This window comes from Salvelinus namaycush, chromosome 37, assembly GCF_016432855.1.
Source record: "Salvelinus namaycush isolate Seneca chromosome 37, SaNama_1.0, whole genome shotgun sequence".
Taxonomy (NCBI): Eukaryota; Metazoa; Chordata; class Actinopteri; order Salmoniformes; family Salmonidae; genus Salvelinus; species Salvelinus namaycush.
In genome coordinates, this window is record NC_052343.1 from 27,859,220 (window position 1) to 27,868,017 (window position 8,798).

General features: G+C 45.2%; 1 protein-coding gene across 2 annotated transcripts; it reads left to right on the forward strand.

Annotated features, from left to right (window-relative positions):
- Positions 1 to 262: 262 nt before the first annotated feature.
- cbx3b (chromobox homolog 3b) lies at positions 263 to 7,298 on the forward strand. 2 transcript variants are annotated; one of them, XM_038977473.1, is made up of 5 exons: positions 263 to 407; positions 919 to 1,127; positions 1,380 to 1,551; positions 6,635 to 6,777; positions 7,177 to 7,298. In XM_038977473.1, the coding sequence occupies exons 2-5, from the start codon at positions 925 to 927 to the stop codon at positions 7,295 to 7,297; spliced, it is 639 nt and encodes a 212-aa protein (XP_038833401.1). In that variant the 5' UTR covers positions 263 to 407; positions 919 to 924; the 3' UTR covers position 7,298. The 2 variants fall into 2 exon arrangements, with proteins under 2 accessions (XP_038833401.1, XP_038833402.1); XM_038977474.1 differs by having other exon boundaries at positions 6,638 to 6,777.
- The last annotated feature ends 1,500 nt before the right edge of the window (positions 7,299 to 8,798 follow it).

The window sequence follows — 8,798 nt, forward strand, 5'->3', positions numbered from 1 at the left end:
CACTTTATTTTAACAGCGTAGGCAACTTCTCTCCCTCATGCCCGTCGGCTATCGACAATCATCATTATAGCCGAGCGTATAGCCAAATCCTGTAAACCCAAGCGAATTCCCACTGTAGACAGAGCAGACAAGCAGATCGGCCTGTGATTGGCGGATGTCCCATTGTCTCCTCCCGGTTTTTCTGACTTGACCTCTTCCCTTGGCAACCACTTCCTCCGAGCTCCCACCCCGGCCATCTTTATTTAACTCATTCATGAAAAGTTTTTGTAAAGACACTGGAACATTGTTGCATTTGGCTACGCATCTAACGAACCACTGGACACATTTCAATTGTTTTTGTATCAGTTTGCTCCAGCGTATGCTACATCGTAGCGTATTTCTGTCACAGCCAAAGTTGGACTGAAAGCGTACGTGTTTATTAGAAATAGCCTTCGATATGTAGCCTAGTCTACGTTTGCGTTAATCATACGATACATGAATTTGCTGTTAAGTCGTCTAGTTTGTGTATGTTTGTCAGTGACCGCAGTCCGCAGTGTTGCAGCCTCTAGTAATTTCACCAGCGAGTCCGCAGTAAAAGAAAGTATGTAAATAGTAATAGATGTGTAACCAACAGTAGATGTGTACAGAACGCGCGATTTCAATGTTTCGTAGAACGACGATGCGCTAGTATGTCCGCTTGACCCGAGGCTGCTAGACGTTACAATGTAACCACATGATGATGACGACGATATTCTGTCTGGACCTCGATATTGTGCTCGCGTTACATTGTAATAACGTTGCGTGAAAGATTTGACATAATATGTATGAGAATACAGCCATAGCCTCTTCACAATACACAATTAAATAGGCTACTACATTTTTCTGAATTATAGTTGTCTGAATTACACTTAACTTGAAGTATATATTTTCCCTCTGCAGGTTAGAATGAGAAAAAAGCAGAATGTGAAACAGAGAAAGGCAGAAACAATAACCGCAACAATAATAACACCAACACCATTAACAACAACAACACTATCAACAACAACAGCAGCAGCAGTCATCCAGGAGTTTGTGGTTGAGAAGATCATCCATCGAAGGGTCTCCAATGGAAGAGTAGAGTACTATCTGAAGTGGAAAGGATTCACTGAGTAAGGAGAGCATTTCAACACAGTTGAATAGACCATGGGGCTTCCCAAATGGCACCATATTCCCTAACGCACTACTCTTGAACATAATTACACACTAGTGCACTATATAAGGAATAGGGGGCCATTTGGGACATATTCAGTAGTATCCTAAACTAGTTAAAAATAGTTGTGTCTATGAATTCATTTAATTTCTTCTGTGGCTAATATTAAAAGCTTGCTGTACATAGACACACTCACTGTTTCTGCCTCTAGTGCTGACAACACCTGGGAACCCGAGGACAACTTGGTCTGTCCTGAACTGATAGAAGAGTTCCTGAGAAACCTCTGTTTGTCTGGAGAGAATCAGGTGGAGGAAGAGAACCTACAGCCTGTGGAACCAGAGCTAGTCCCCAAAGAGGAACTGGCAGGACAGGAGACGGAGATTGTGAGTGGCTGAGATCTGGGATGACAGAGTGACTGAGATCTGGGATGACAGAGTGACTGAGATCTGGGATGACAGAGTGACTGGTCTGTAGATCAGTGTGTTTATTCATGTCAATAGAAGACTGGTCTGTAGATCAGTGTGTTTATTCATGTCTATAGAAGACTGGTCTGTAGATCAGTGTGTTTATTCATGTCTATAGAAGACTGGTCTGTAGATCAGTGTGTTTATTCATGTCTATAGAAGACTGGTCTGTAGATCAGTGTGTTTATTCATGTCTATAGAAGACTGGTCTGTAGATCAGTGTGTTTATTCATGTCAATAGAAGACTGGTCTGTAGATCAGTGTGTTTATTCATGTCTATAGAAGACTGGTCTGTAGATCAGTGTGTTTATTCATGTCTATAGAAGACTGGTCTGTAGATCAGTGTGTTTATTCATGTCTATAGAAGACTGGTCTGTAGATCAGTGTGTTTATTCATGTCTATAGAAGACTGGTCTGTAGATCAGTGTGTTTATTCATGTCAGTAGAAGACTGGTCTGTAGATCAATGTGTTTATTCATGTCTATAGAAGACTGGTCTGTAGATCAGTGTGTTTATTCATGTCTATAGAAGACTGGTCTGTAGATCAGTGTGTTTATTCATGTCTATAGAAGACTGGTCTGTAGATCAGTGTGTTTATTCATGTCTATAGAAGACTGGTCTGTAGATCAGTGTGTTTATTCATGTCTATAGAAGACTGGTCTGTAGATCAGTGTGTTTATTCATGTCTAGTAGAAGACTGGTCTGTAGATCAGTGTGTTTATTCATGTCTATAGAAGACTGGTCTGTAGATCAGTGTGTTTATTCATGTCTATAGAAGACTGGTCTGTAGATCAGTGTGTTTATTCATGTCTATAGAAGACTGGTCTGTAGATCAGTGTGTTTATTCATGTCTATAGAAGACTGGTCTGTAGATCAGTGTGTTTATTCATGTCTATAGAAGACTGGTCTGTAGATCAGTGTGTTTATTCATGTCTATAGAAGACTGGTCTGTAGATCAGTGTGTTTATTCATGTCTATAGAAGACTGGTCTGTAGATCAGTGTGTTTATTCATGTCTATAGAAGACTGGTCTGTAGATCAGTGTGTTTATTCATGTCAATAGAAGACTGGTCTGTAGATCAGTGTGTTTATTCATGTCTATAGAAGACTGGTCTGTAGATCAGTGTGTTTATTCATGTCTATAGAAGACTGGTCTGTAGATCAGTGTGTTTATTCATGTCTATAGAAGACTGGTCTGTAGATCAGTGTGTTTATTCATGTCTATAGAAGACTGGTCTGTAGATCAGTGTGTTTATTCATGTCTATAGAAGACTGGTCTGTAGATCAGTGTGTTTATTCATGTCTATAGAAGACTGGTCTGTAGATCAGTGTGTTTATTCATGTCTATAGAAGACTGGTCTGTAGATCAGTGTGTTTATTCATGTCAATAGAAGACTGGTCTGTAGATCAGTGTGTTTATTCATGTCTATAGAAGACTGGTCTGTAGATCAGTGTGTTTATTCATGTCTATAGAAGACTGGTCTGTAGATCAGTGTGTTTATTCATGTCTATAGAAGACTGGTCTGTAGATCAGTGTGTTTATTCATGTCTATAGAAGACTGGTCTGTAGATCAGTGTGTTTATTCATGTCTATAGAAGACTGGTCTGTAGATCAGTGTGTTTATTCATGTCTATAGAAGACTGGTCTGTAGATCAGTGTGTTTATTCATGTCTATAGAAGACTGGTCTGTAGATCAGTGTGTGTATGTAGGTCTATAGAAGACTGGTCTGTAGATCAGTGTATGTGGGTCTATTACTATATGATCATGGAATAGAGTAAGAATACCGGTACCCAAAAATACACGTTTGTTATATGATGATAAAAGCTCCACAGTAATGTGGAAAAGTTACCTCCGCAGACTGATATAGGAATAGAACCAGGAAGGGGGCATTCTAATTCCAGAATGATATCCAGACATTCTGTTCCAGATATACACATGTTTCATTGTTCCCTTGGGAGTCAATGTTTCCACTTTCCATGCCTGCACTGAGCTTCCACATAGTACTATAGAGTGATTAAATAACCCTTTGACTAAATTACAAACAAAATGTCTATAACCCCTGAGCAAAAAATCTTTGTTCAGCATGTGCAGTGTCGCTTATATCTATTAAATATTGAGATGGGGAGAGAGTTGTTGAGTCGTTGAGACAGGGAGGGAGTCGTTGAGACAGGGAGAGAGTCGTTGAGACAGGGAGAGAGTCGTTGAGACAGGGAGAGAGTCGTTGAGACAGGGAGAGAGTCGTTGAGTCGGGGAGAGAGTCGTTGAGACGGGGAGAGAGTCGTTGAGACAGGGAGAGAGTCGTTGAGACAGGGAGAGAGTCGTTGAGACGGGGAGAGAGTCGTTGAGACGGGGAGAGAGTCGTTGAGACGGGGAGAGAGTCGTTGAGACGGGGAGAGAGTCGTTGAGACGGGGAGAGAGTCGTTGAGTCGGGGAGAGAGTCGTTGAGACGGGGAGAGAGTCGTTGAGACAGGGAGAGAGTCGTTGAGACAGGGAGAGAGTCGTTGAGTCAGGGAGAGAGTCGTTGAGACAGGGAGAGAGACGTTGAGACAGGGAGAGAGTCGTTGAGACAGGGAGAGAGTCGTTGAGACAGGGAGAGAGTCGTTGAGACAGGGAGAGAGACGTTGAGACAGGGAGAGAGTCGTTGAGACAGGGAGAGAGTCGTTGAGACAGGGAGAGAGTCGTTGAGACAGGGAGAGAGTCGTTGAGACAGGGAGAGAGTCGTTGAGACAGGGAGAGAGTCGTTGAGTTGTTGAGACAGGGAGTGAGACGGGGAGAGAATCGTTGAGTCGTTGAGACAGGGAAAGAATCGTTGAGACAGGGAGAGAATCGTTGAGACAGGGAGAGAGTCGTTGAGACAGGGAGAGAGTCATTGAGACAGGGAGAGAGTCGCTGAGACAGGGAGAGAGTCGTTGAGACGGGGAGAGAGTCGTTGAGACGGGGAGAGAGTCGTTGAGACAGGGAGAGAGTCGTTGAGACAGGGAGAGAGTCGTTGAGACAGGGAGAGAGTCGTTGAGACAGGGAAGAGTCGTTGAGACAGGGAGAGAGTCGTTGAGACGGGGAGAGAGTCGCTGAGTCAGGGAGAGAGTCGTTGAGACAGGGAAGAGTCGTTGAGACAGGGAGAGAGTCGTTGAGTCAGGGAGAGAGTCGTTGAGACAGGGAAGAGTCGTTGAGACAGGGAGAGAATCGTTGAGACAGGGAGAGAGTCGTTGAGACGGGGAGAGAGTCGTTGAGACAGGGAAGAGTCGTTGAGTCGTTGAGACAGGGAGAGAGTCGTTGAGACGGGGAGAGAATCGTTGAGACAGGGAGAGAGTCGTTGAGACGGGGAGAGAGTCGTTGAGACAGGGAGAGAGTCGTTGAGACAGGGAGAGAGTCGTTGAGTTGTTGAGACAGGGAGTGAGACGGGGAGAGAATCGTTGAGACAGGGAGAGAGTCGGTGAGACAGGGAGAGAATCGTTGAGTCGTTGAGACAGGGAGAGAGTCGTTGAGACAGGGAGAGAATCGTTGAGACAGGGAGAGAATCGTTGAGACAGGGAGAGAGTCGTTGAGACAGGGAGAGAGTCATTGAGACAGGGAGAGAGTCGCTGAGACAGGGAGAGAGTCGTTGAGTCGTTGAGACAGGGAGAGAGTCGTTGAGACGGGGAGAGAGTCGTTGAGACGGGGAGAGAGTCGTTGAGACAGGGAGAGAGTCATTGAGACAGGGAGAGAGTCGTTGAGTCAGGGAGAGAGTCGTTGAGACAGGGAGAGAGTCGCTGAGACAGGGAGAGAGTCGTTGAGACAGGGAAGAGTCGTTGAGACAGGGAGAGAGTCGTTGAGACGGGGAGAGAGTCGTTGAGACAGGGAAGAGTCGTTGAGACAGGGAGAGAGTCGTTGAGACAGGGAGAGAATCGTTGAGACGGGGAGAGAGTCGTTGAGACGGGGAGAGAGTCGTTGAGACAGGGAGAGAATCGTTGAGACAGGGAGAGAGTCGTTGAGACAGGGAGAGAGTCGTTGAGACAGGGAAGAGTCGTTGAGACAGGGAGAGAGTCGTTGAGACAGGGAGAGAGTCGTTGAGACAGGGAGAGAGTCGTTGAGACAGGGAGAGAGTCGTTGAGACAGGGAGAGAGTCGTTGAGTCAGGGAGAGAGTCGTTGCGACAGGGAGAGAGACGTTGAGACAGGGAGAGAGTCGTTGAGACGGGGAGAGAGTCGTTGAGACAGGGAGAGAGTCGTTGAGACAGGGAGAGAGTCGTTGAGACAGGGAGAGAGTCGTTGAGACAGGGAGAGAGTCGTTGAGACAGGGAAGAGTCGTTGAGACAGGGAGAGAGTCGTTGAGACAGGGAGAGAGTCGTTGAGACAGGGAGAGAGACGTTGAGACAGGGAGAGAATCGTTGAGACAGGGAGAGAGACGTTGAGACAGGGAGAGAGTCGTTGAGACAGGGAGAGAGACGTTGAGACAGGGAGAGAGTCGTTGAGACAGGGAGAGAGTCGTTGAGTCGTTGCCTTAGATGATTATAATGCTCCTCTAACAATACAACAGGTGTAGACATAACAGGGGACTGCTTACCAACAAGCCCTTAACCAACAATGCGGTTCAAGAAATAGAGTTTAAAAAAAGATTTACTAAATAAAATAAAGTAAAAAATAAAATAAAAAGCAGCAAAATAAAATAACAATGTGGAGGCTATATACAGGGGGTACCAGTACCGAGTCAATGTGGAGGCTATATACAGGGGGTACCGGTACAGAGTCAATGTGGAGGCTATATACAGGGGGTACCGGTACCGAGTCAATGTGGAGGCTATATACAGGGGGTACCGGTACCGAGTCAATGTGGAGGCTATATACAGGGGGTACCGGTACAGAGTCAATGTGGAGGCTATATACAGGGGGTACCGGTACAGAGTCAATGTGGAGGCTATATACAGGGGGTACCGGTACCGAGTCAATGTGGAGGCTATATACAGGGGGTACCGGTACCGAGTCAATCCCTCTGACTGGTCAGCTGTGTTGTGTTGTCCTCCCAGCAGGTGTACAGCGAGCAGAGACATAATGACCTCCAGGAACCAGCTGACCAGGATTCTCCTACTGCCCTCACCTGCCCCCTGGAACCTGAACGCATCATCGGCTCCACAGACAGACACGGAGAACTCATGTTCCTCATCAAATGGTACAGTTAACCACTTCCATTCTGCCACAACAAACTGCAACAAACACCAACATTCCAAGTTGGCAGATGTTGTCTGTTGTTTTTAGAATAAAAACTCTCTTGTCACACAACTGGTTCCTCTTGTCTTCCTGACTGTATGCCAGGCAGCAACAGACTAGTGTAGGCTACATTCCGCAAACATATTAGTCATTTCTGGTAAAGACTTTTGATTGTGCAACAGCACCAGAGTAGTTATAATGATGTGCTCTGACCAACAGAAAGAAGTGGACATTGCCCCGCCCCCCTCCCCGTTGTAGTCTCTCTCTCTCTCTACACGTGTAAAGATGTTATCTATGTAATAATATGTCATAGGGACGGTATAATAATTCTAATAATGGCTTGTATCCCTGTGTGGGACAGGAAGAACCGTGACGAGGTGGCCCTGCTGTCAGCCAGGGAGGCCAGCGCCAGGTATCCTGAGGTGGTTGTAGGCTTCTACGAGGACAAACTCACCTGGCACTCTGGGGACGAGGACCAGTAAAGGGGGGGGGGGGGGGGGTGTGTGTGTGTGTGTGTGTGTGTGTGTGTGTGTGTGTGTGTGTGTGTGTGTGTGTGTGTGTGTGTGTGTGTGTGTGTGTGTGTGTGTGTGTGTGTGTGTGTGTGTGTGTGTGTGTGTGTGTGTGTGTGTGTGTGTGTGTCGTAGAGTGTGTGTCGTAGAGTGTGTGTCGTAGAGTGTGTGCATGTGAGTACACAAGTATGAATGTGAACTGACAAGCATCTGTAGGCATCTCATAGGTTAATTTCTCCTCCAGCAAACCAAGGTCCTCCTTGAGCTGACATTAAAGGCACAGTGTGTGAAACGATGTCCTGCTGCAGGTAGATTGAGTCATCGTGGCAGGTGTAAAATCCCTCTACGGGGTTGGCTGGGCCTCTTCCTGCTTCCTGTGGTGCTGGGTGAGGTCACAATGCCTTTGGGGGTTCAGAACCATTCATAGGAGACGTCTATCTCTCTCTGTGGCTCTGATTGAGTTGAAACTAAGGAAATGAAGGCAGACAGTTCACACTGATGAATGCTCCTCCCAGTCTATTGTACAACATCTCAACCCGAAGCTCTTTGTCAAAGCCTGACGAAGTGTGCGAGTATCTCTCTGGATTACATGTCTTTGTTTTTTTTAAAGTGACTGGATGTGCTTCCACTACGTTTGAAGAGTTGAAACTAACCCTTGGCATTCCTTTCCCAGTGTCTTCATGTACTGCAGCAGACTGAATCACTGTGGACACTGTGTTCTGTGTGACTACTGATACTGTGGTCATAGAACCCCATGTGATTGTATTGGACTTTAGTAGTAGATGTAGGTTCTTGTATCTTCTGCCTCTGGGGCACCTTGGCCACAAGGCTCTCCCTCCGGCTCTTCCACTGTGAGATGTCTGTTGTGATATTAAGTAGGATACTTATCTTGTATAGTAATGGGTTCACTGTGAGATGTCTGTTGTTTTATTAAGTAGGATACTTATCTTGTATAGTAATGGGTTCACTGTGAGATGTCTGTTGTTTTATTAAGTAGGATACTTATCTTGTATAGTAATGGGTTCACTGTGAGATGTCTGTTGTTTTATTAAGTATAGTAGTATTGTATAGTATTGGGTTCACTGTGCATTACACTCAATAGATAACTACTGGTCACCTAATATGATATCTGCACCATTTACTTTTTGCCACAATCCTTGATATTGTACTTTTTTTGTGTGTGTGCGATTCAAAGTTGATAAATGTGTTACATTTAGTTTACTGACAAATGTAGAAAAGTGTTGAATGATAGTAGACGGTATGCTGTTTAATGTAGAACATGATAGTAGACGGTATACTGTTTAATGTAGAACATGATAGTAGACGGTATACTGTTTAATGTAGAACGTGATAGTAGACGGTATACTGTTTAATGTAGAACGTGATAGTAGACGGTATGCTGTTTAATGTAGAACATGATAGTAGACGGTATGCTGTTTAATGTAGAACATGATAGTAGACGGTATACTGTTTA